The following is a 27,323-nucleotide window of genomic DNA, read 5'->3' as shown; positions in this document are numbered from 1 at the left end:
TGTCTCCTAACACTGCTTAGTAAATAGACCCCTATCTCTCTCAAGGACTTAGTACATCTCCACTAGTAAGTGGAGAAGTTGTCCAAAGTGACCAATCAGCTTCTAACTGTCATTTATTGGACTGTGCTAGATAATCTCCCCCATAGTGTTTGCACTGTGGGCCTGATTCAGAGCCGGACGCTCTGAACGAGCGCCCGCTCTGAATCAGGGCGTTTTTTTTTTTTTTTTTGTGGTGCGTCCTCCTGGACGCTCACATAGCTGTGGGTTACCACCCACAGCTTATTCGAGCGTCCATGATGATGGTCAAGACCATCGCGACCATCGGGCTTGCGACGAGACCCTGCGGTAGGGTCTCGGTGACCGCAAGCCCTGGAGTGATTTTGGCTCTATCAGAGCCAAAAACACTCCCACTGACATCACTAGTCAGTGGGGCCGGACCCAGACGGTAGGCGTTCCCATGGGAACGCCTCTGTCTGGCAGCCACGCCCCCGGCACGCCCACCAAAGGGGGCGTGCTGTCACTCACCATCGACAGCACGCCCCCTTTGGTGCGAGACCCGGAGCGACGGCTTCCCGAGCCGAGCGGGTCTGAATCAGGCCCTGTGTCTCCTTATTCTGACGTATTTCTGAATGAGGCTTATCTACTAGCAGGGCAGTCAGGTCTCACTCCATGACCTATCTTGCTGCATTCGTCAGCCTGTCTTGCCCACTTCAGTGCATACTTACTGACTTAAGCTGCGTACACACTAGTCGATATTATGAATGATTGAACGATATCGTTCAATCGTTCATTATATCGGCCATTGTGTATGCCGTCAACGACCAGCGATGTGCGCTCCCGCTGGTCGTTGACGACATCGCTCATCGCCCGAACCTGCTGTCCAACCTGACGATATCGTCGGGTTGTGCAGGTTCAGGGATGAGGGAGGGCGCGGGCACTGAACGATATTCGTTAACGACACTGAGCACATCACTAAATAATATCGCTCATGGCTTTACTGGCTGCTCTCTCCGGGATGGGAGCCAGGTCGGTGTAGCAGGGGGAGTGGCTGTGGCCTAAGTGGGCGGTGCGGGGGCGTGGCGGTATGATCGCATCCTGGCGGCCCCTGCCCCCTGCTTTACAATACTGATATTACCGGGGACGAGGCTGCGATGACGCAGTTAATCTGCACTTAAGATGAGATGGCTGACGTTGAATGTTAGGGACATATGAGTCTGGCCATAATCATTCAGGGACAGAGCACAGTAACCAATAAGCAAATGCCGCTGTGGTTAGGGACTGTGGTAACCTTTATTTACCATTACACAGGACTTTAGTTACATTCGCCGTTAGCATACAAAATATAATTAAAATGGTAATGGGCTCTGCATCCCAGCAGCGCGGCTCCATATTACAGAGAATAATCCTTCACATCAGCCCCAGTAGAGCTTACAATCTATATTCCACACCACACGGATGCACATACTAGGCTTAATTTAATCAGAACCCAATTAACATACCAGTATGTGTGGTAGGAAGCTCGGAGGACCCAGAGGAAACGCATGCCAACGCGGAGAGAACATACAAACTGCACACAGATAGTGCCCTAGAGGTGTATCTGTTTTATCTACACAAATGGAGAACTGCACAGTGCACTCCTCTAACATTTGCAAACGCATAACCCCCAATATTAGCGGATATTAGTCTTAAGTAACACATAACACCGAAAGCGGAACAGAGGCCTGAAATCAAGTCGAGCTACTTTTCTTGGGTATAAACCGCCTGCAATTTCCCCGGGACGCTGCTGGTGATTTCTCAAACACACTGACACACAATAAAAGCTGCTATTGACGTTCAATGCTATTTGTTACCTCGTGTATTGCATGCAAATATAGAGCTGGCTTATGTCAGAAATGCGAGGTGCCAGAGAGGAGGTATATTTCTGAGGGAACGACGATGGCTGTTCTGGGCTGCCAGCCAGGAGACAGACATAGTGCCATACTCTGAAGCAATGCCAGGAGTGACTTTAATAGTGTACTCCAGCAAAGCTTATCAGCCCTAAATGGCTTTGCTCAGCAAATACCTGCAGGCTACTTTTGATGTGAGCAGATTAAAAGCCATTTCTGTGACCAGACACTAAGGGCCTGATTCAGAGACGGACGCAAAGCCAATATTTTCGCAGAACGAGCGTTTTTTTAATTTATTTTTATTTGCGATTCCGCATGTGCGAATGGGGTTCCGGACTATAGACAGACAGCAACTAGTTAGACAATGTCTAGGTGTTAGACAGTTAATAGTTAGACAGGGATAGAAGTCTGACACAGACAAAAGTCAGACACACTAAAGTTAGACATGTAAAAAGTTCGACAGGTACAAAAGGTCGACAGGGTCAAAAGTTTGACATGAAAATGGTCAACACATTTTTTTTTCTTTTTTTAGGATTAGGCACTTACTGGAGGGTTAGGCACTTAACCCCACGGTTAGGGTTAGGCACTTACCTAGACGGTTAGGGTTAGGCACCAAAGTGAGAGTTAGGGTTAGGATGAAGATTAGGGCTAAAAAACAAAAAAAATAATTGCCGACCATTTTTTGTGTCTATCAATTTCATGTTGAACTTTTGACCCCGTCGACCTTTTTACATGTCTAACTTTAGTCTGTCTAACTTTATTCCATGTCTAACTATTGACTTCTACCACACCCGTGCGAATGCGGCACTGCAATTACGTTCGTACAGAGGAACCACTTGCAAAGTGAGTGACAGGTATTCAGCGCTTGGAGATGGTTTAGAAAAACGCAGGTGTATGTTTGGACGCCATTCCATGGGCGTTAATAAATTAGACACTGCGACGCTGTAATTGCGGCTGGTCAGGCCTGATTTACATGCTGTGCTGCCTGATGTGCGTCTTTGTTACCGACTTTTACGCTGTTACACCTCGTGGAACGGATATGAGAAGGCAGCAGGGGGCGTCCCTATGCCGGGCTGTGCTTTGGAAGGCGTTAGCGTATTTCAGCAACTGCGATCTGTGAGCGAATGCAGTTATGATTGTGTTACCGTCCGGCTATGAATCAGGTGCTAAGCCGCTGACTGAGTCCTTTTTCGCATTTAAGGATTTTTCTTCTCCCCTGGTCCAAAGAAGAGGAAACAGAGTTAGTCTGGAATATAGATTAGTTGCTATTGAAAAACATAATTTAAAATGACATGATAGGGATTGGGGTGTTCCGGGGGGATCGGTATGAAATACCGGTGGTTCCAATTCCGACGCTGTAAGACCGGCAGTGAAGATCCCAGCACATAAATATTTTAACTATTCACTAACCTAACCCCCTCTAACCTCCCCCCAAAGTGCCTAACCCTAACCCCCCCTGTAAGTGACTAATCCTAACCCCCACTTAACCGCAGCCTAACCCTCCTTCCCCTAGCCTAACCCTCCGGGGGGGGTGCCTAACCCTAAGCCCCCCCGGGAGCCCCTAACCTAACCCTCCCCCCCTGCAGCTGTCCGTGCCCGGTTACATTTGATCGGTATGCCGGGCTTCTGGCATAGGTAAAATGACAGGCGTCGGGATTTCGATGTCTGTCATTAGATCCTTGCCGGGATTAGACAGTCAGGATGCCAACGGTCGGCATTTAGACCGTCGGCATCCCGACTGTATACCGTTCCGGGGTTCCGTCCCTTTGATTATCAGCAAAGTGCCCAACAAAATATTTTAAAAAAACGTTGGCAACTATTACATACAGTTTCCTATGTGGTGATGAAATACCTCTGTAACAAAAAAGTGATTTATCAATAGTGAGCATGGGTCTAACAGCCTGCAGCTACGTTGTGTACACACAGTGGGGTAGTCACCATCCTTCTTGTGGCCCAGAGAAGTGAGTAAGGCGGAAGATTGTATATCCTCCACGTGGCTGCAAACACAGGGCCTCATTAATTACAGATCGCTACTGCCATTATGTACCTCAGAAATATGCTAATGTTTGCACAGCAATGCTGTCGCAGCTTAACATAAAGACGCCCACTTCCCCTTACACACATCCGTAATACCTTGCAAGTCTGCAAAAACATCGGTACTGTCATGTAACATCGGAGCCTCACACACAATCGCACCAGGTCAGACCTTACTCAGAAATGGCTACCCTTCCTGCACGCAGTGAGAGCTTAGGCTGCGTAGGCCATAGCAATGACTATTTTATGCACGGCTCTGTAATGGCGTTCAAACGCACCGGCACGCCTGCGTTTCGCCCGACCACCCCCCCATCAACACCCTGAAACGCTCACTTCCTGTCAATCACTCTGTGATGGGTCTGCATATTCTCTGTGGTCGCAGTGGAGCCATCGCGCACTGCATACACATGTGCCGCACGCAACAAGCAGCCGCCTGCGTGCGTAATCGCACTTGCGATCCTTACTGAATCAGGGCCATAGACTGGTGAGAAGTCCAGGAGCAGAGAATTGTATTTTACCTGCTAGGAGTCAGGGTGGAAGGCCTGGGATTGTGCGGCCTTTTGTGTGTGGGAGCCAAGAATTTATATATAAATGTACAGTAATCTGTAATTTGTATTGCTGCAATATGAAGCAATAAAACAATAGTATCCTACTGATTGTCATTTACTGCGACATACACACCCCCTAGGATCTCACTTACAATAACTATCACCATGTTCTGGCATACAGAGAGTCTCTCTCTCTCTCTCCTTCTCTCTTCTCCTCTCTCTCTCTCTCCTTCTCTCTTCTCCTCTCTCTCTCTCTCTCTCTCTCTCTCCTTCTCTCTTCTCCTCTCTCTCTCTCCTTCTCTCTTCTCCTCTCTCTCTCTCCTTCTCTCTTCTCTCTCTCTCTCTCCTTCTCTCTTCTCCTCTCTCTCTCTCCTTCTCTCTATCTCTCTCTCCTCTCTCTCTCTCCTTCACTCTTCTCCTCTCTCTCTCTCCTTCTCTCTATCTCTCTTCTCCTCTCTCTCTCTCCTCTCTCTCTCCTTCTCCCTCTCCTCCTCTCTCTCTCCCTCTCCTCCTCTCTCTCTCTCTCCTTCTCTCTCCTCTCTCTCTTCTCCTCTCTCTCTTTCCTTCTCCTCTCTCTCTCTCCTTCTCCTCTCTCTCTCTCCTTCTATCTCTCTCTCTTCTCCTCTCTCTCTCTCCTTCTCTCTCTCCTTCTCTTTCTCCTTCTCTCTATCTCTCTCTCTCTCCATCTCTCTCTCCTCCTCTCTCTCTCTTTCCATAGATGCTATATTACTGTGACCCTTGTATACAGCCCATCTGTGTCACCCCTGTCTGTCTGCCCCCTCCCCTTTAGAATGTAAGCTCTCACGAGCAGGGCCCTCTTCCCTCATGTGCTTCTCCTTCACTTAATTATACTCCAAGTTACAACAGCACCCAAACCTTGGTTACTGACGCCATGCTGCTTATCTAAGTGTTATGCTGCGATGTATAAATCATGTATCTGTCCTGCATTGTTTGTACTGTTAATATCCGTTTTCTTGTGTGCTCATTTGTACTGTGTAAGGCGCTGCGGAACCCTTGTGGTGCCATATAAATAAAGGATAATAAGAATAATATATATACTGTGTGTATATACAGGTTGAGTCTCCCATATCCAAATATTCTGAAATACGGAATTATTTTGGCATGACTGAGATAAAGAAACCTTTGATTTTTGATGGTTTAATGTACACAAACTTTTCTAAGGCACAAATTATTACAAATATTGTATAAAATTACCTTCAGGCTGTGTGTATAGGGTGTAAATGAAACTTAAATGAATTTCATGTATGTACACAAACTTTGCTTTAGCCACAAAATTATAGAAAATATAGTATAAAATGACCTGCATGCTGTGTGTATAAGGTGTATATAACACATAAATGCATTCTGTGTGTATATTGGGGTCCTATTCCTAAGATATTTCATTATGATGTGCAAATACTGAATATTCCGTTATCCAACATACTCCTGGTCCCAAGCATTTTGGATATCGGAGACTCAACCTGTAATATATATATATATATATATATATATATATATAAATGTGGCTGATTTCTTTGGCTATGCTTTAAGGCTTAGATGGGGTTTAGATGGGTTAAACATTTAGGGGTCAGCTTGGATTCACGTCGTTCTGATGTGTACCCGGTCTAATAAACACATTGGTGCTTTTCTACATACGTTGGAGGCCGTTGCTGAATAATTGGGCAGATAATTCAACTTCAGAAAAAAGCATAGTTCTGATGTTATTTAGTTTTTGGTCCTGATGTTTCTCATAATTAGCATGTTACTATTTCCAATGACTTTTAGTCACTGACTAAACCTCTGTGCACAGAGGGCCCGATTCAGACCCGCTAGGAAGCGTTCGCGCGCAGCCAGACGATTTTTGCATTTGGCGCATGGGTATGCATCGCAGTGCGCGAATCACTCCGAGCGATCAGGAAGTGTTCGCTCACCGCACATAGACAGCCCTGGCAGAGTGAGTGACAGGCCACTGGTAACGGGGGAGTGGAGGTGCGAACACAGGCGTGCCTGAGTGTCTCAACGCCGTTTCAGAGGTGTGTATAATTAATAGGCAGCGTCATAGTACACGTCACTTGGTTGAATATATATTATATAAGTGCTCGCAGTGCTTTCGGTAGGGTATGGTCAGCCACAAGTGCTCCATTTGGGTCCGATTGTACCGATGGTTGCATACACTTCCTGGAGATGACGTGCATAAGTGGGTGTCTTAAGACAGGCTGGTGGGCGTCTGCATACACAGAGTGATCGCACGCCAAGACATAGTGGGCTTGCCTTGCCGAAATCCGCATATGCATCTAGCGAGCGAATGAACGCAACTACCGAGCGGGTCTGAATCAAGTCCAGAGTACACAGAGTAAGTGCAACAGTGACACCTGCTGGCTATAAGAAGATAGTAACCAGCATTTGAAAATGCAGTATAGCAATAAAACACAACATATTATAACAAACCTGTTGAAATGAAACAAATTGCAAAGTTCTGAATGCACTTTATACTCATTGTGACGTCTGCGCTTCTTACAGCCTGGAACAACTGGGATTTAACACCCTCCTGCAGCTGATGATTGGCGTTCCGTTAGAGATGGTGCACGGGGTGCTCAGGATCAGCTTCCTGTATTTAGCTGGGGTGCTGGCAGGTGAGCCCACACATTTAACACCTGCACTAACACTAAGCTGTGCATTTATTTTATTCCCATCCGGCTGTCTCTGTGAGCTCCATAGCTGCGCTGTCCAGATGTAAAGAGTCAGTGGGAACTATCTGAGGGAAATACAGACTGTAATGGTCACAATTGCACCATTACTGCTTGTAAATGCTGCATCACATGTTTATACGCCTATGTTATATATGATATACACAGGATTATATATATCCTGCTGTAGTATAGTCTCTACAAACCACAGGCCTGATTTAGAGCTGTACACAGATGCTCGGATTTGCAAAGCCTCAGTGGGCGTCTCACTACATCTCTGAATCAGGAATTACACTTCATTGGATCTGCACTGCCACCTGGTGGCCATAAGGACATTTCTCACTTTATTTTATAATATTTCTGTGCTTTGAGGGACTTCAGGCACCTCTAATCCTTCCTAACATACTGTGAGAGTGTGACGCCTCTCTCCCATCTCTGAGCTTGTATAAAACCAGGCCTTTTGTATTGTGCCATACTTACATTTATATAGTACATTGCCAATGACCCCTATAGAATGTGGCAATATATTTGTATAAAGGGTTCAGCCAGGTGTCATGAATGGAACCCCCATTTACCATACGCATCATTATTATATGGATGGGCATAAAGAAACACACACAGAAATAAAAATTATATATACTGTACACACATATATATATATTCAGATTTATTTGTATTGTAAACTAAGTCGTTGGAAGGCAGTTGGGCACTTATCAAATTCATTAACACAGGGCAGATCCTTATGGTTTTATATATATATATATATATATATATATATATATATAAAAACAGATAAAAACAGAAAACCCAGCACTCACCATGTTTAAACACTCACAATGATGTATACATAAGTAAATAAATAATGGGGATTTAGTTCATGGATTGATCAATGCATTTAAGCCTGCAGCCCACATCACGGGACCCCACTTTCTGCAGGTCCTACACTATCCGTCACACTGATGGAAACCTGTTAGCTGCTATCACATAGTTTAGACTGAAAAAATGTTACCTGGTTTAAAGCTCACCTGCCAGCTAATGGCTTTTAAAGGTAAGGCAGTCACCTGACATAGCTTCTATCACACTACCAAAAACACAGCTGACACAGGTTAATATAAACGAGTTTGCACATAGGGTGCATGGGAAAGCTATGATCACAAAAGGTTAATAAAAATTAACCGCATAAACAAAGTCAGAAACCCACTGCACTCGCCACTCCTAGATTTGGGGTGCAGACCTGCACTCGCCATTCCCAGGACTGGGGTGCAAGTGGCCTGTGACCACATATATATATACACATACATACAGTATATATATATATATATATATATATATATATATATATGTGTATATATATATATATATATATATATATGTGTATATATATATATATATATATATATGAAATCACACAAATTTGGTACTCACTTAATTTTCAAATTGCAAATACAGGGAATGTTAGTTCCAAAATATAGCAATAATTTGTCCAGCTGGCCAACCACATCAATGTCTTCCCATCTGGTCAGTCCCTACACTGGCTCTGGAATATATGAGCTTTGCTCTGCCGACTTTGGATCCAGCTAACACACAGATTATAAATGCAAATGATGCTTCTTCCATAAGTATAGGTCCTGGCTTAAGGTGGGTGCACAGATATATCTGCAGATGATGGTCGTTACACACTGAACGGCCATCATCTGTTTGTGCCCTCGGGTCCTGCCCCCCTCCTCGCTGCTGCCACTGTGTGTGTACGGGTGGTCTGCAGTCACATCTGTCCATCGGCTGTGCAGCGCAGCCAATGCGATATGTCGGGGAACACACTGGCCAACGGGCAGCAGATATATTGGCCGGTCAATTGATCGGCCAATGTATCTGTCAGTGTGTACCCAGCATTAAAGAGACAGAACCACACCCGGGCATATCAGATAATGAGCACCTGGGGATAAAGTGACAAATTTTGCCTTACATTAGAAAAGCAGGGTGCCCTAGCAAGTGTGACCACAAAGAAAAGTACATCAATAATAGGCTTAATATTAGGAGGGTTGTCCCAGGAGATGTAGTGTAACAGATTTACAGGGGATCATTCCTGGGACCTCCTCTCCTGCGACGCTGGTGTCCATTTTAATACGCCAAACAGCGGGCCCAATACACGATTAGGCTGCCGAAATCCTATGTGGGAACCACTTCCTGCTCTCTTCACCTTGTGGCTTTGGGCCAGGGGCGTATCTATAATGGGTGCAGGGTGTGCGGGGAACACGGGCCCCTGGGTCCAGGAGGGCCCCGCACCGCACACCCTGCACCCAAAATATTACTTACCTCTCCGGAGTCCCACGTCGGCGCGGGGGTCCGGCGTTGTAAAACGACTGGAAAATGGCTGCGGCCGGCTATTTTCCCGTTGTTTGCGCATGCGCAGTGCAGGGAATATGGCCGCCGCAGCCATTTTCCCGGTGACCTGTGCAGTCACTATAGACTCTGGGCACACTCTAGTCTATAACTCCGGCGCTGGCCGCGCACAGCTCAGAAGAGGAGGGGGCCCGTATCGGAGACTGCACACGGGCCCCCTCCTCTCTAGAAACGCCCCTGCTTTGAGCCACTGACGCAATGTGCCAAGTGCAATATATATATTGTTGCTAGAACCTTGAGCGCGTTCAGTCTGAAGTGGCAAAATAATGATGGGAGGGGGCAGGGCCGACATAAGTCTCTGATTGCTGCTTACATGTGTATCGGTCCCTTCGTTATGGGGAGGCCAGGAATAAACATGGACCTCAACAGCAAAGAGAAGATGTGGCCAGGTACAGGGGTGCAGTATGAGATTGGCCATTACTATCACTGTACCTGCAGGTTAATCCTCCTCCTGTCATCTCTTCCCAGGATCCCTTGCAGTCTCCGTCACAGACATGAGAGCCCCTTTGGTAGGAGGTTCCGGAGGGGTGTATGCCCTCTGTTCTGCCCACCTCGCTAATGTTGTTATGGTAAGTGCTATAAGTGCATGGCAGTGATATCAGATCGGTCGTATAAATACAGAGACACGTATGGAATACACACCGCCTTAGAAAACTGATTGGCCCAGGTCATGTCCCATTTTGGCGCACCCACGCACTAAGCCATGTTCTTTTTCCGCCTCCATGGGAACTGACACATGCTACACTAGGAAATGGGGGCGGGCGGGTCGGCACACCCCGATTCAAATTGATTAGCAGCTATAGAACATCATAGCATCCCTGCCGTGTCCTCCTATATAGGCTAATGAAATGAAGGGCTATGAAAATGACCGTAGGATTACCGTAGCAAAGGCAAAATGTAGTATGATGGTAATTAGGTCATTGTGTAGGCTCCTGAACCTCAGCTAAGTTCTCTGATGGCAACCGGCACCATTAGGAGATTGCGGAGAAGTTGGCAAAGTACAAAGGGCACCCCACTTGCCTGCCCATCCCAGAGTAAACCCGTGTGTCTTTTTGTCAGAAAATGGCTTCACAGCTGATGGCCATTTCCAACCCAAAATGGCCGACCGCTAGTAGAGGAGTTCCGTGCAAAAGTCTTTGGTGTCCTTATGGGACTGGCCAGGTGCCTTTATCTGCTCAAGAGAACATGGCTCTTTTAGGAGATGTAAAGGAAAATCTAGTAGTGCCCATAGAACGCATCTGGGTACATTTCATAATATAACATACCATACTGGGGTAGAGGTAATGCCAGGATACATTATTATCATCCTTTATTTATATGGCACCACAAGTGTTCCACAGCACCTTACACAGTACATAAATAAGTGACCAAGAAACCAGTGACTAACGGCTCCTACACACTACACGATATTGCTAACGATTTGCCAGATTCCGACGCATCGGAATGACAAATTGTCAGTATCGTGCAGTGTGTATGCAGTACATTGTGTAGTGCGCGCTCCCGTCGGGTCGTCAGCCGCATCGCCTGATCTTTTGTACATGCTGGAAGGTCAGGCGATGAGGCTGATGATCCCATGCAGCGGGGGCCGGCGTATCGGCCACTCGGGCACCGGATCACCCTATATATGTTGGCCCGTCAGGGCTGGAATCGTGGGTCTCATCGCTGGGTTACAATTGTTTAGAGTGTGCCCAGCATTACAGTACAATACAATGCAGAACACGGTTTATACACATTGCTGCATTAGCGATTATAGCACTCAAATAATCAACGGGGCGTAAGCAACCAAGTGTGAGGTGTCCTAGTGGAGAGTAAGGAGTAGATGAAAGTATAAGTAAGGAGGTGCTCAAGAGGGTAGAGGGCCCTGCTCGCAGGGTCAGATTAAGGCTTGCGTGCGCCCTGGGGCAACTAAATTGTGGGGGCCCCCGCCAAGCCTCGGCAGGGTCGCACTGATTGTTAAACATGTACACACACATATATATGTAGCAAGCATATATAAGTACATACACACTAACACACATATAGACACATACATACACAATAACACATATATACAAATTAACACATACATACACATATATGCATACTAACACATCCACAGTATGCACACAATAACACATACAGTATATACCCACAAACACATACGTACACATATATACACAATAAACCAGTATACGTTCACTTACATTTTTATGCAGCAGCTGCAGGTTGGTAATGGGGGAGGGCACCTCACATCATTAGGCCCCACCCCTTGGGGGGAGTTATAATTCAGCGATTCGCAGTTAATATGGGGGCGGGGCTTGTCATATTGGCTCCGCCCCCACTTCCTTTGCTGTAAGGGTAGTTTATAAGTACTCAGAACCCCCCCTGCTTGCGCTAATGGTGGTGGGGCACCTCTGTGTGTGGGAAGCCCTGGGATGACTGCCCCTATCGCTTCCCCACCCTTTAATCCGGCCCTGCCTGCTCGTGAGAGCTTACATTCACACTATGCCCATTGTCCTGAGATTTGTTAGCAGATGTCTATCCCTGAATTGTGGGCCTTTTAGCCTGGACATCGTCCTCTCTTCCCTATCAATAGGGATGAAAATTAATTTCTGCAAATGATAACTATGCCCCAATGTGTGAATTCCTATGAAAGGTGATTCCTTCCTTACTGTTTCAATAAGGTATACTCAGGAGTTATGTTGTAACACTGATATTTAGGATGGTCATATGCCACTACAAATCCTGTCACAAGCAGCCAATAATGGACTACTGGGAAGCATTATGATAAATGCGTCTGGCTGAGCAGAGAGCCCAGAGGCAAATCAATCCCATAATCTCACCATAGCGGGCGACCTCCGCACTGTGTACATATTATGGGCAATGATTTTTTTTTGTCTAATAAAGAGAGTGTTGGCGCGGTTACCGGTATTGCCAGCTGAGCATAATGTGAAACATGAAAAAAGAAATCGAAATTTAAAACGACTGAAAGGATTCTGCCTCTCTCTGCGGCTATGGAATGGTCCATGTCACTGTCTCAGACATACATGACATGAGAGGATGTGACAGCTGGATGGCAGAGAGATGGGGGGCACTGATTGGAGTTGACAGCGCACACATAGCACAGCCGTGGGTTACATGGCGGGAGCGCACCACAGAATGGCTACATTGCATGAGACGAGACTGGAAGCATAAGGGTGAAAGCTATTGTGGGGAAAGCTATACGTCTTCCCTGAGCTTGGAAGAGATTCATAGAACTGGATATTTAGATTCAGTAAACAGTGGCCTGTTCACAGTTTCCATAGTAACCACATCCTGGGGTAAAGTAAATATATCTAATGCCAACATGGCCTGACTAACTAATCTCAGATATTGGCAGATAGATGCACCGAGCACTGGAAATGACTGGAGGGTTTGGATGTATAATATACTGTATAGGCCAATAAATTCAGTACCTGCACAAAAACGTTGTATACATCTTCAGGTAGTGCCTATAGTGTATACATCTTCAGGTAGTGCCTATAGTGTATACATCTTCTGGTAGTGCCTATAGTGTATACATCTTCAGGTAGTGCCTATAGTGTATACATCTTCAGGTAGTGCCTATAGCCTAGATATGGGGATTATAGAATTTCCTTCACTTAGTGCGGTGACGGTCTGTGAACAATGGAAAATAACGCTGGTTAGAAGAGTAGACGTAACCTTGTACTTTATTCTCATGCTGATAAAGCATTAGGAACGTGTACATCAGAAGCGTCCGGAAGCCACCCTGCAGCACAGTGTACTGTGGGCCTAATTCACAGATGTACACTCTGCCGATGTTTTCCTAGTTGAATGATAATCGACAATCTGTGCATGCGTCTAAGGGGTCTATTTACTAAACAGTGTTAGGAGACAAAGTGAAAAGTGATAAGGTACCAGCCAATCAGCTCCCAACTGTCATTTTTCAAACACAGCCTGTGAGATGACAGTTGGGAGCTGATTGGCTGGCACCTTATCACTTTTCACTCTGTCTCCTAACACTGCTTAGTAAATAGACCCCTTAGTGCACAGTGGCTAACAATCGCTCGATCTGAGAGTATGAAGTAGCAACTGCGATCCGTGCTGAATCAGGGCCTATATTCTTTATCACATGGACATACATGCACACTGGTTAATTTTTTGTGACTGAAGCCAATTAGCCTAACAGTAGGTTTTTGAAGCGAGAGTAGAGACCCACACAAGAACATACAAACCCATAACCTCAGAGCTGCGAGACAGCACTGCTAACCACTACGCCACCTGTGCTGTTGTAGATCGCATGTTGAGATACCACATTAAATATCTTTCTAGAATTAGAAAGATAATGAAACTGGTATCTGAATATGTGGTGGATGTAGTGAGTATTGTTTAGTTGACAATGCGTCGGGAATATCATCTATTAGCATTAATAACACCTTTCATTTTTCTTTCACAGAACTGGGCTGGAATGCGCTGTCCTTATAAGGTCCTCCGGATGGTTCTTGCATTGGTCTGCAGTAAGTACATACAGAGATCCTGATGAAATTCTTCCGACGTGCAGTAGGATACAGATTAATATAGGGAGTATTGAGCTTAAGCTCGTGCAGAATTTTTAGGTGCATCACTCTCAGGGTATCAGAGCCGGGTTGGATACGAGATGCCGGTACTCAGGATCCCGGAGGTGAGAATTCCGACACCGGCATCCTGATAGGGTTAGGATACAGACACCTGTTGGTCAGTACCCTAGCCCTCCACCCCCCTCGCCCCTCCGAGGCTTAAACCTATTTTTCCCCCCCACAAGTTTACCATTGGGATGTTGACACCGGTATTCTGACTGGTGTTGGGACTCCGGCGCCGGGATTCTAACTGGTGTTGGGACTCCGGTGCCGGCATTCTGAGCGCTGGCATACTCACTACATCCCTCAAAGCCTATAGTCCTCGGTTGTTTTTCCCAGTTATGTCTGTTAGTACAATCAGCCAAAGCATTTCCTTGGAGTACACCAACCTGTGGCCAATCAGAACACTCGCAGGACTAGATCATTCTGTAGCTAGGGAACTAGAACACTCACCAAAACATGTAAGCAGTCAGGATGGACATCAAAGAACGATCTTTATGTCCGATACCAGTCGAATGTTGGATCAATTCTGTTTTGATAGCATCGATCCAAAAATTACGATGGTGGTAATTATTTTTTTTACTTGCTCTCGGGCGTTTATGATCTCTACTGACCTGTTCTGCACATGCATGAGAGGATTATCATAGGTAAATACACAGGAGCATAGGAACCTACTTTTACAAATGGCGATTACTCCCATCATGATTGAAAAATCCATTGCACAGACATGGATAAAGGCAGTACAAATTTGAAACGTGCTCAAGCACCCATAGTCGGCTCCTATGGACAGGAAAGCTCTATGTGGAGTTACAAAGATTTGAGGGAGAGAAAGCAAACAATGGAACTGTACTAAATGGCGAGCTCTGAAAGCCAACTTATGGGTAGATTTACAATGTGTCCGTTTTTCAAAGCCGCCAGTGATCGGTGGATTTGAGCGATCGTTTTAAAGCAGCAACAGAAAGAAATGCTAAACCAGCCACCAGGTTTAGTAGAGAAAGCAGCAAATATTTTTTGAATCAGCATGTCAGTAGTAAATAGTGTTTATAGTGTAGTTTATTGCACTGCATTAAAGAAAAAAAACTCGAAAAAGTTATATATACAGCTCAGGGCTTATCTGATTCTCACAGTCCTGAAAAGCCCACCCGACAAAGTCTCGCAAACAGATGGAACGATTCTTGGGTTCTGGATCAAAGTTTGTCCGTCCGCAAGCAGCAATAATGCAGCTGGGCCAAGTACAGGGTTCAGTTATAAGTGATTCACTCCAAATCAGGTTATGCTCTCTTATTCTTGTCAGTAGTTCATGATATGCAGAATACAGTAAGTTCCAGAGTACCAAAAAAAAATAAAAAATTCAGACGCATTTCACTACCAGTCAGGGTGGTTTCATCAGAGGCCTTACTCTGATGAAACTGCCCCAACTTGCAGTGAAACTGCATAACTCCCAAGCATCCTGGATTAAAAACTAAGGGGCAGATTTAATGAAGCGTGAGGTCCCGACCTGCATATCGGGTTATTATGGGAGAAAAGTCTTGCTCTATTTTTCTTCGCACTTCTATTGGACGCAAGCAAAAAATACGCAAGGTTTTCCTTCCTTAATTAAATCTGCCCCCTAATTATTTTTTTGTTTGTCTTTTTCTTCCCCCGTTTGCTATACACTGACAATCTCCTCTTTACACACAGTGAGCTCAGAAGTGGGCCGCGCCGTTTGGCTGCGTTTCTCCCCTCCGTTACCAGCTGCTGGCCCCCAGCCCAGTTTCATGGCCCACCTGGCAGGCGCGGCTGTTGGGGTCAGCATGGGATTGACCATCCTGCGCAGTTACGAGGAGAATCTTCAGGACCAGTGCGGGTGGTGGGTCATCCTGCTGTGCTACGCCACCTTCCTGGCTTTCGCTATCTTCTGGAATGTGTTTGCCTATGACCTGCTCGGTGTGCAGATCCCGCATCCCCCTTGACCTTTGACCCCCCGATTGTGTGGCATCCATTAAGGATTCTTTTGGTGCTGAAGCGGACCTATTCTTTCACCCCCAGCAAAGAACTTGCTTTTTGCCGCATTGCTGGAGCCTCCGGCAGCGCGGAGTGTAAAGATTTGTACATGGAACCAGATGACGGGGTGGAAGGACGCAGTGTTCATCTCCGTCCAGTAAAGCCGAGTGACGTGATGCTGTTTGCTATGTATATATGTGGTCAGGTGATTTTATAATCTGATTTTCTTTTCCCTTTTAAGTTATTACTGCCTGTGCATTGAGCTCTCCTGGAGTTGGGTTATCATCAGGTAACGATACTCCAAAGTTCTACATTTCTTTATCCTCTCCATGATCGCTGACTCTAAGGTTAGTACTTCATCACCATTCCAGTAACACGTCTTTGTGTTTTATATTTAAAAAAAAAAAATACAGCAATCGATGGGCCTCTATGTATCTGCCTTTAATAAGCTAACAAATGCCTTACATTTCCTATACTTGTGAACCATCTTACCTCACACAGGCCCAGCCTCCATAAGTGACACCGTTGCTTAAAAAAAAAGAAAAAAGCGAAACGCGTAAATTAAAAATCGATAGAGGGGGAGGAGTTATTAAACTGCTGGATTCTGTACAAACCATCTCACTTCCTTAACTTTATTAAAGTATGGCTCAAATGCTCTATCACACTTCATTCACGATTTGGAAGTGGTAAAATAATGGATTTAGCGCAGTTCTGATGTATAGACACAGTATTATAGGGTGATTAGAGAGGCGCACGCAAATCCCTTCGCGACTGTGATTCCGTATGCAGATCTGCGAAAATATGCTGATGAGATAGCTGATGGCTTGTGCATAGAGACGCTCGCCTCGGGCATCCCATATTAACCGCTTGCGCACAAAAGACAAAACATGGGTCGCACATCAAACATCTCAGCAACCCTATGCTGTCTCAGAATATTCGTCTCACCTAGGAAGCCAATGAGTCTGCAGGGGCTTACTGGGGCACGCCAAGAAAAAAAAAAAAGGGCCCGACCCGCCTGTGATTTTTCATTTACTTGTAATCATGCTAAAAATATGGGCTAGTTAATGATAGTCGGTGTAGTTAAAGCCTAATTTTTATATAAACTTTCTTTTTAATATATTTTATTATAGCCAAGTGCCCCCATACTTACCCCTGGTGGCTGGTCGGGTCCTTTGGCGCTAGGTCTGTTCCATCTTGAGTCGCATGCCCCAGGAGACGGGACAGTCCTTATGGAATATATAGAATTATCATATGGAATATATATAGACCATTACCATAATGCCTCGTTTTTTTGTTTTTTTCAGAAGCACTGGAAGCGCAGGGGTGTCAACAAAATAGTTATTGCCAATATCTGCACTGACACAGCACAGTGACCGTTTTTCCGCTAAAATAGAGATAGGCGACCAGTGGCGTGGTAACGATTGTGGAACTACAAATCTCAGCATCCTGGGCCAGCCACAGGCTGTTAATGCCTGCTCTAATAATGACAACCTTATACAGATATGCAGGTTTTGGTGTCCCATATCTATACAATATCCTATATATCATACACCACAACTGTGCCCATGATAGTCTGGCAGGCCATACCTAGCCATATTATGCCCTATTCACCTACATCTCCAGTGGTGGAGCCAAGCAGTCTAAGCCTAGTGCCGCCACAAACTCATGTATCATTATACCACCGCGAGGCGGGGCAAGAAAAGACAGTGGGGGGAGAGGAGCTTAGTCTAGCAATGAGGTCCTCGGTTTCATATTACCTGATGAAAACCCATCTCCAAATCTTTACTCGTACTCACAAAGTTGCCTCAATCTTCGGCCTCTCATTACCATGTCCGCCATTTTTGTAGCTGGCGTTTCTGCCATCCATTGGTCCCCAGACAGACGTTAATTTAGAGTTTACCAGCTTGTGTACAGTCATTCCGTCATGCAAAAAACTCGTTATTGTCTTTTGAATGATCTTCAACCGCCTATACTGTATATTGTGCTACTACAGTCGATAGAAAATGTAACGTCGCAGTCACACCCAAACCCTTTTTTTTACCTCTTATTGTAACAGTGACATGTAGTAACCCAGATCTGCAGTAGGGAGGGCATTTATTAAAACTGGTGCCATGGTGTTGCTGTAACCCGTAGCGATTACAACCTGACATGTTCCTAGTCCAGTTCAAAAAAATTTGAGCAGAGGGCCTGATTCATCGCAGATTGCTATTGCGATCACGGATGCGATAGCGCACGCAGTCTCACTGCGAAGATATGCTTATCTCTGCGACTGTTATGCCGTTGTAGCCGAACATAAGGATGGCCACCTTACCTTACCTTACACACATCCGTAATACTTTGCAAGTCTGTGAAAACATTGGTAACATCGAGTACAATCGGAGCCTTACGTACACTTGCACATGGTCAGACCTTACTCAGAAACTACTAACCTTCCGGTACGCAGTGAGAGCTCAAGCTGTGTATGCCATCGCAGTGGATAATTTATGTACGCCCCTGTAACGGCGTTCAAATGCACTGGCACACCTGCGTTTCGCCAACCACACCAATCATTCCGAGGTGGGTCTGCATAGTCACTGAGATCGCAGTGGAGTCTTCGTACACACGCACGCGATACGCAGAACGCAACAATCTGCATGCGTCATCGCAGTTGCGATCCTTGCTGAATCAAGGCCCAGAGTTCCCAACCGGTTGCTATGGGTTACACTAGTCTGAGCACCAGTTTTCATATCTGTAGTGTGAGTGTTTTTTTTATCTATTGCTAATGTCTAAATATTTTATTCAAGGCAGCCACAAAGCAGGTGAAATGCGTGAGGTTTATCTATAGATATTGTATGGGACATTCATGTTAACTGCTGCAGAGGAAAACGTTGGTCGTTCATAGCAACCAATACTCCGACATAAGACGTTTGCTTGCTATGGGTTACCATCTCCTCTGCCATAATTTGCATAAATCATTTCTTTTTTTTTTTATATGAATCTAAGGTTATATTTGCTAGACAGGTGCACTTGCTAACAGGCTCTTAAACCGTTCAGATTTCCAGGTAGATTTCGGTCACAGATTAAAAAAAAATAAAAAATTCTGATCTGCCACAATGAGGGTGAAAAAGAATTTCAGTCAACCGTTCAATAATTCCCCAATATATATATATTGTACGTTTTAATTTTATTGTAGAGCACCGGGCTGTTAGACTGCCAAACTATTCTGATATCACCTCAGACTGACCAGCAGCCATTATGTATTAGGCAACAACCCGGGTCATGTGCCAAGCGTCCATTGTACGAAGGACAAAATAATAGTCTTACACAAAAGTTAATACAATAAAGGCTTTATTTATTTAAATTTCTAGGCTTTGGTTACAAAGGAGCCACGTACAAAAATGATTTAAGTATAAAGAGATATATATATAGAACAGTAAAAAAAAAGTTATAATTAAACTATAGTCTGGAAAATTATTAGAATGTAAGTGAGATAATATTTAATAAATGCCAGATTTTATACCCTGTTCATCCCCCGACATCTAACCCTTGATACGCTTCAATAGTGCCAAAATCAATTCCTATATATACAGGACACAGATTAAACCTCAAAAATACGCTCTATGGGGGAAGAGATCCTTAAGAGAATTTATTTTCTATAAAATTTGGTGACGCTGGTTGTTTTTTTTTTGGTAACCAGTCGTTTCTTGTTTGGGGGCGGGGGGGGGGGGGGGGGCGGATTGTAAGAGAACACAACGATTGCTTATATAAAGAGTGAATAAAATCTACATGCTGTACAAAAATAATGGTGTGTTTCCATCATATATATTTTCTTTCAAATGTCTCAAATTCTTTAGGTGGGCCATAACTGTATTCCCAGCAACCTCTACGTGAATGTTCGTACAGATCAGAACATTAATCAGAAGTTACTCTCTTCGTGTTTCCATATTTCTAGGAAAGTCTGACCCATGTGCCAAGTCATTGAGATGGATTAAAGCAGTCTGTTTAGGTCATATCCTAGGACTGCTTTGTCTTATAGCAGGCTCTCAAGGGCAACTGGTGATCCGACCCTTCCCCACAACCTCAATAGAGTTCATAATAGTGACCTGAAGACATGGCTGATAAACATCGCCCGAGCCACAAAGATAAAGCAAGGCATGTAGTGGAAATTGCAGCGGAAAGTCGTGGTAAGGTGGAACAGATCGTTACATCGCCATGCTTTATATAGGAATGTTCTACAGTGGAGACCACTAACTGGAGACCTGTGACGGCTGTACCCCTCCTCCTCGGCTCGTACTCACTGCTTTGTCTTCAGTTTTTTGGTCGGCCTTTCTTCCGCATCTTCCAGGGATGACAAGAGGTTGGGACAAAGCTTCTGTGCCACGTTCCAGGTCCACAGGCAGAGCTCCACCCGGTGTGGGGTCCACTTCTCCCCTGATGCTGCTGGGGGAATATAATAAGGCTTTTATAAAGGGGTGGCCATCATCGCATTACTAATCAATGGGTGGGTGCCTCTGAGAATAATAGGGGTAAAGAGTATATGTACTTGACATGACCGAATCACCTGTGTTCAGAGCCTCAGACTTCCGGCGTAACTCCTCTAGGTATCTCAGGTAGTGTTTCAAGTTGTACTGGATGGGAGAGAGGCCGGGGATGCTCTCCACCGCCTCATCCGCCATAAAAGCCGTCAGCTCTGGGGCGCCTGCAGCCAGAACCGCTAAACAGAGACATACATACGGGAAAGCTCCGTCACAAGCCGTTCGGCATAACAAACAGCGTAGCCTTGTTAAACAACTTAATACATTTTATTGTTCATTGCAATCAGGCCTTGAATGGCTCCAGTGCCCGTTAGAGAGGACGTCTGGGGCGGACATAGCAATGCCTACACTGCAATCATAACTTTACAGCTTAAGTACCTCAGGATCTGAAACCTTCCTTTATATAATTGCAAATAATAAAACCGCACATTATGCTCAGTGGTCTTTCAAATGCATGCTCTAAAATCTATACCTGTCATCTACGCCCAGTGGAGGCGGCCATTTTGTGAGCTGAACCAATATTCACGAAGTCTGTCAATCTATTCGTAAATAGCGTCACCACTGAGGCATGAGGGATAAAATGCTAGGACCTAGTGAATTACATTGCATGAATAATAGTTGAGCACACAAAGGGCCCGATTCAGAGGGACACGTAGTGTCAGTGCCGATGTTTTCAGTCAACACGTCTCTCCCAGTCGAACTGAGCATACGTCCCCATGGTTACCACTCTGAGGCCCGTATTCAATTAGAGGCGAAAAGCCGGAAAAGTTTCGCCTGTACGACTTTCCGCCTCCGTCTATTTCAGAGGCGAAATCTTTTCGTGCGCGTCCCCGCTTCTCGCCTAATTCAATTCTAAAACAGGCGAAAGCGGAAAGCGGGGAATGCGGAACAGGCGGAAAGTACTGACTAGTGTGGGGGAATGTGGGCCTGATTCAGAGCCGGACGCTCTGACCAGAGCGCTCGCTCTGAATCAGGGCCGGGCTACCTAAACTTGGAGCGGCCTCTTGGACGCTCGCATAGCTGTGGGTTACCACCCACAGCTTATGCGAGCGTCCATGATGATGGTCGCGATGGTCAAGACCATCGCGTCCATCGGGCTTGCGACGAGACCCTGTGGTAGGGTCTCGTTGCCGCAAGCCCTGGAGTGATTTTGGCTCTATCAGAGCCAAAATCACTCCCACTGACATCACTAGCCCCAGACGGTAGGCGTTCCCATGGGAACGCCTCCGTCTGGGCAGCCACGCCCCGGCACGCCCACCAAAGGGGGCGTGCTGTCAATCACCATCGACAGCACACCCCCTTTGGTGAGAGCCCCCGAGCGACGGCTTCCCCGTCGCTCTCGCCAGGTCTCGCGCATACCATCTACCCGCTTGCGAGCGTCCTGCGCTCGCGAGCGGGTCTGAAAGACCCTCAGTGTGTACCCCAAAATAAGATGCACGGACACTGGAAATCAGTACAGATGTGTACTATTTGCCCTAATAAAAGGTACTTTGTGTTGTTAATTTGTGTTAAAATCTTTATATCAGCTTATTTGTAATAGTGCAGAAAAATGGTAGAAAACAGTATTTTTAGGAGAAAAGAAATAGTCGTGTCAAATTTGGGGTACTTGAAAATGGGTGCTAGCATATTTTGGCAAACTTTTAAAAAAACGTGAAAAATCACCCTCACACATGCACCTGCAATCCCAAAAACACTTGGCCCCTCCTTACAGCAACCAAAGAACCATATTTCGCTAGTTTTTATAGTTGTCCCCCCACTTTTTATTTTAAAAAATGACAATTCTTTTTTTTGGGATGTTCTGAGGTAATTTTTTTACAGTTTTCGGTTGATTTGTCCTTTGTGGGCTGTCCCAAGGGTTCTGAGAAGTATCCCCACGTTTGCACCCAAAAATAACGATTTTGCACTTTTTTTCACCTGCTATTCATAGGAGATACTTTTCCGCCTATTACAATGCATTGACTTTCCGCTTAGGCGAGATCGTCCTGGAATTGAATATGGAGACACTTTGAAAACAGGCGAAAAGTCCGAATCTGCGGAAACTTATCTCCAAACGGCACTTTTCGCCTCTAATTGAATCCAGCCCTCGAAATTGCACGCAGAGAGAATCAATTTCGATGTGCGTTTCTGGGCGGTAACAGAGAGATTGCTAGCTAGACGCAGTTACGCTGACATAGACAGGCGAAGAATCTGCGCCTCCATAGGCCTGGTGCAATCTTCAATGATGCAGCCAATAGTGCATCTTAATACGTACAGCGACGGATTAGCGCCGCAGCCGGTACATATAGCATAGCCATCCTTGTTTCAGCTCACCATTGGCTCACACTCACCTGATGCAGTGGCGGGTCCAATGCCCTTCAGCTGGCAAAGCTCGCTGATGGCTGCGGACACATCAGGCAGGAGCTGGAAGGCTTTCCTGGTGCAGCCCTCTACCACGCTCTCCGAGTTAGAGGACACCATCTGCTGCAAGCGTGGGCGGAACTTCCCTCTCTGACCAATCAGAAAAATAAAGAGAGAGGTCAGCTGACCCTGAACCACTTACAGGTGTCTAAGATGGCTGCCTGGGTCACACTGATATGTTCTATAGTCTACCAGAAATGTCAGACAGATCTGTATAAATCCATAGCTAACCTGCAACTTCCACTCCATCAGCTTCACCAGCTCATCCCGTGTCAGTAACTTCTGGGGCCGAGCAGTAATGCAGGAAGGCAGCTCCTTCTGATACCTAGATGGTACATTATGTATCAGTAATATGGCATGGCCATCATGTTATTATAGAGACATAGATATTATATATACACACAAATCCTTTTCACATGAATTAGAGCTCAAGACTTCAATAAAAGCCTAAAAAGGAAATATTTACACCAGTTTTTCATACCCCAACTTACCCTATAATATAACGTAAGTCCTAATAAAAGCAAATTGACTAGAACATACAGATATGTCCGCATACATCTAGCCTCCTTGCGCTTTAAACAGCCCTTCTAGACGTGCCATGTACAGCGATGCGGATAGGATGCACAAGCAGCTTCTGCTGATTAAAATGACATGCAGCATTGCCTATGTTCTGTGTGCGAGTGTATCTGCATGCGAAATGCTATGTTAGTGTGTCAGCGGCTGTAACACTGCACCGTAGCATTTCACATGCAGATACACCCGCACTCGCACACAGAGAACATCGGCAATGCTGCATGTCATTTTAATCAGCAGAAGCTGCTTGTGCGTCCTATTCACATCGCTGTGCAAAAAAGGCATATTTGAAGGTAAAAAGTTGCACGAAAAGACGCTCTGCACTACTGAGCCACACGGAGCTCACCCCTTATGTGTAGCGCACGGAGGATAGATGTGTGTGGACACATCTGTAGTCATTATAGTTTGCTAGGGTGTGGTACAGAATGCCAACATGGACGTTATGTTGACATGTGAAAAGTCGACATCTGCTGAACGTCGGTAGTCGGCATGTGGGCACAGCATTTTTTGTTGATTTTAACCCATAACTCTACCCTAACCGCAACCTAACACTAAATGAGCTGTTAACATAACATGCCTGTCGACATTGTGATCTTCAACATCCCTGTCGACATTCGGAATGTCAATACTGACTACAGACCGTTTGTTACAATACAGTTGACTGCGCTTCCTGTACCTTATTCAAAGTTGCCCATTTTGCAAGATACCCCAAAGAAAGATATAGGATTTCCATATCCATATCATACAACAATATGACTCCTGTCTCCAAGGTGCCACCTGGATATCACGTGCTGTACACTTATTACTTTATTGTGCCAACGCATACATCACACAATACAGAGGCCAGACGGCATAAAATGCTGATACAATGTCTGATGTCCATGGAGTGGGTGTTTTTATGGATACAGGCTCAGCCCACAAAATGGCTGCCTCTGCTGTCTGCAGGCGTCAGGGACGCTATCCGCTTCCAACTCACCATTTGTCCAGCTCTAGTAACCGGCTTTGCTTGGCCCCCCTTGACGCCACGACATCCCAGTACATATCCGAGACTCGCTGCCAGGTTTTTGGATCGTCGCACTGAAAGAGTCCGGATGTCAGCGCCATTTCCCTGGACAGATTATTTAGGTTTGCTGTGAATAGAGAGTGTGGAATTTATAGTTATTTTTATTTTTTGCTGGAAAACAAATGGGTATCAATAACAAAGCATTAGCTTACAACTGCCTGCTAGTGATAATATAATAGTAATTGATTGTCGCCTAAAATGCCCCACAAATTTCATACCACGGACAAGCTTTGCCTGTGCAGGGTGCTAGAATGAACACTATGAAGGCACTTAGCATATGTAGATAATTAAACTATGATAAGTAGCTCCTGCTACTTAGAAACTTTCCAGTCCCCCCCAAAAAAAAATAACAATTAAAAGATCTTCCAACTCCATAACCTTTAAAAGGCCAAGTTTTTATAAGGCACAAAAGTTTCAGAGGTAAAAGTACCAATACGCTATCTGTATCCTCCGTGGGAATGAGGAGCACTTGGGACGGAACAAGCCAAACACTTCTCTCTCTTAGCATGCGGTGGAAAGTTACCACACACATACTGACGCGTTTCTTTGTTCCAAGCAATTTCATCAGAGCAATGACAGTTCTGCTTTCCAATCTACTTAAAGTATGCTGACCCAATTTGAAGTTCTTCAATGATCAATCAATGCCTGGAACTGGTTCAGGGACCATAAAATATTCACATACAGTTCGGGTCATTTGGAATATACCTGATTAAGAGGAACCTACGACAAATCAAATATGAATTCCTGTTTTTAACAGAAACCCCATTATGTTTTCTTAAAGTGTTAGCGTTCCTGCTCGGCTGTTTTAGCGGGGTGCCGCGCCCTGCCCATGTTTCAAAAGGGAAGAATGCGCCCTTCCCCTTTTGGCTGTGCCCCACTAAAACAGCCTGTGGGTGCTGTCCCCACCTGCGGGCCGGGGTAAACTGCGGTGTGGTGATCACAGCTGGTGAATAGATGCCGGGCGCATGTGCTCAGCATCTATTCACAGAAAAGGTAGAGCTGGGGGGGCAGCCTGGCATGTCCAGAAGTGCCGAACACGCCCCCAAGAGTGATGAAAAGGAGGCGTGTCTTAAAGACATCCTCCTTTTTTTCGTGGTCACGTCTTCGGCGGGAGTCGGATTGCCTTTCTCTAGGTCCAGCTCCCTGCCCGGTGCTGGACCTAGAGTGAACACCAGGTATCAAATATCAAGTTAAATTACCGTAATCGCATGCTGCGAGTCCGTATTCGCAGTGCGGTTGACAGGCAGGGAGCGATTGAGGGAGGCAACGGGAAATGTTGGACAAAAATGCATTGCGTGTCCTGACCATTTCAGGGGCGTAACAAATCCTGCATCTGCGAACCCGTACGCACGAAACATGGCTCTGGCGTCTCAATTACGCCAGCCATTTTGAGTGACCATAGACTCAAGGAGTCGATGTTTGCCAGCTCTGCATCTGATATTGCGGATGTGTACGCAGTTGCGTACAGCTGCGTTGGCTCCGGTGAGCGTCTCAATACAAGTTCTGGTGGCTGTTTCATTAGCAGATTTTCACACATCCTCAGCTATAAAAAAAATGGTGGCAGCAATAGCGCACAACTGTGAATTAGGCCTGCAGTACCGGCTGCACATTCTTCTGCTATCGTTTTATAGGACTATAACAAGTTCCAGAAACAGGGAAGAAATCAGTGACATCATTTCAGGGGTGAATAAAACAGACGCCTTCTATTCATCTTGTATCAACCCGCCCTGCGTCATCATTACATAAAGAAAGCATTACCCCGGCCCACACTGCACAGGACATATCAGCCCACAGAGAGCAGACACTGGGCAGCCTTATAGGGTCTCCAGCTCAGACACTTGGAAGGGCAGGCGGCTGGCAGCATTGCAGAGAAGTGCAGGTGCAGCACAGCAACAGATGGATGTATACAACTTACATGCACTACGTACACTATAGGGCTCGATCCAATTAGCCGCGATGATCTCGCTGGCGCGAGTCATCGCGGCGATGGCCGCACTTTACGGCAGCCCGAATTCGCAGAATTCTGTTCGCAGCCCCATTCCACAATATTGGGCAACTCACACCCTTCGTGGCTAATTGGATAGACCCCAGGTACCTTATAAATATGTTATTATTAATAATAATAGCAGGCACCAAAAGAAACAGCAATGTATCAGCTTGCTTTGTGGTGCCTTATAATTAAAAGATAATAATAATAATTACACCTTAGGAGACAGCAATGCATGCACATTCCAGTGGCTGACCCTGGCCCCCTTATAGTCCCCTCAGTGTATGTCTGGGGGTGCAGAGTACAGTTGGTGTCTATTCTAGCCTACATACATCAGAGCTGCTCTCACCCAATAAATACACCACCACACAGACCACTGGCTAGTAACGTCTTCCCACTCTCCCCAGCAGCCAGCCCGGCCAGCACCACTGAGCACGGATGCTGCTAGATCCTATGTGTGTGGAGAAAGGACCTCTGTAGCCAGTGACACTGACCAATGGACTCTAGTCTAGAGGCTGCCAGATCACGTGGCCATCCGCGTCCCACCCTGGATCCCTCAAGGCTGCTCGGCTCAAAGTTCCCATTGGCCCATGCGCCGCTCAATCAGGCAGTTAGCCAATCCCTGCTCGGGAGCAGCGCGGCGCTAGAGGTGGAAC

At 45.8% G+C, this 27,323-nt stretch overlaps 2 protein-coding genes across 4 annotated transcripts in view; one reads left to right on the top strand and one right to left on the bottom strand.

The window, feature by feature from the left end:
• The window catches only part of RHBDL1 (rhomboid like 1), a 55,821-nt gene extending 35,982 nt beyond the window's left edge, over positions 1 to 19,839 (top strand). Inside the window, exons 5-8 of the mRNA XM_088464527.1 lie at positions 6,989 to 7,101; positions 10,024 to 10,124; positions 13,991 to 14,051; positions 15,831 to 19,839. Of these exons, the coding sequence (XP_088320653.1) occupies positions 6,989 to 7,101; positions 10,024 to 10,124; positions 13,991 to 14,051; positions 15,831 to 16,102 (547 nt within the window). The 3' untranslated portion in view covers positions 16,103 to 19,839. The remainder of the gene's footprint in view (positions 1 to 6,988; positions 7,102 to 10,023; positions 10,125 to 13,990; positions 14,052 to 15,830) is intronic.
• Positions 19,831 to 27,228, bottom strand: LOC148535025 (uncharacterized). 3 transcript variants are annotated; one of them, XM_088464534.1, is made up of 6 exons: positions 27,162 to 27,228; positions 24,594 to 24,747; positions 23,276 to 23,369; positions 22,975 to 23,134; positions 20,674 to 20,826; positions 19,831 to 20,552 (listed from the first exon to the last, which is right to left on the bottom strand). In XM_088464534.1, the coding sequence occupies exons 2-6, from the start codon at positions 24,719 to 24,721 to the stop codon at positions 20,407 to 20,409; spliced, it is 681 nt and encodes a 226-aa protein (XP_088320660.1). In that variant the 5' UTR covers positions 24,722 to 24,747; positions 27,162 to 27,228; the 3' UTR covers positions 19,831 to 20,406. The 3 variants fall into 3 exon arrangements, with proteins under 3 accessions (XP_088320660.1, XP_088320654.1, XP_088320669.1); XM_088464528.1 differs by lacking the exon at positions 27,162 to 27,228 and adding an exon at positions 27,017 to 27,155; XM_088464543.1 differs by lacking the exon at positions 27,162 to 27,228 and adding an exon at positions 27,017 to 27,155 and having other exon boundaries at positions 19,831 to 20,549.
• Between the last annotated feature and the right edge of the window lie 95 nt (positions 27,229 to 27,323).

Source organism: Taudactylus pleione, unplaced genomic scaffold, assembly GCF_031769625.1.
Source record: "Taudactylus pleione unplaced genomic scaffold, aTauple2 ptg000061l, whole genome shotgun sequence".
Classification (NCBI taxonomy): domain Eukaryota; kingdom Metazoa; phylum Chordata; class Amphibia; order Anura; family Myobatrachidae; genus Taudactylus; species Taudactylus pleione.
Note: the sequence above shows the minus strand (reverse complement) of the source record. Positions and strands in the feature narration are given on the sequence as shown.

Coding starts and splice junctions, on each gene's coding strand:
- LOC148535025 (XM_088464534.1), bottom strand. CDS start 24,721: ATGGCGCTGACATCCGGACTCTTTCAGTGCGACGATCCAAAAACCTGG. Junction 23,135..23,275: donor TGATGGAGTGGAAGTTGCAG/GTTAGCTATGGA, acceptor CTGATTGGTCAG/AGAGGGAAGTTCCGCCCACG. Junction 20,553..20,673: donor GTCTGAGGCTCTGAACACAG/GTGATTCGGTCA, acceptor ATATTCCCCCAG/CAGCATCAGGGGAGAAGTGG.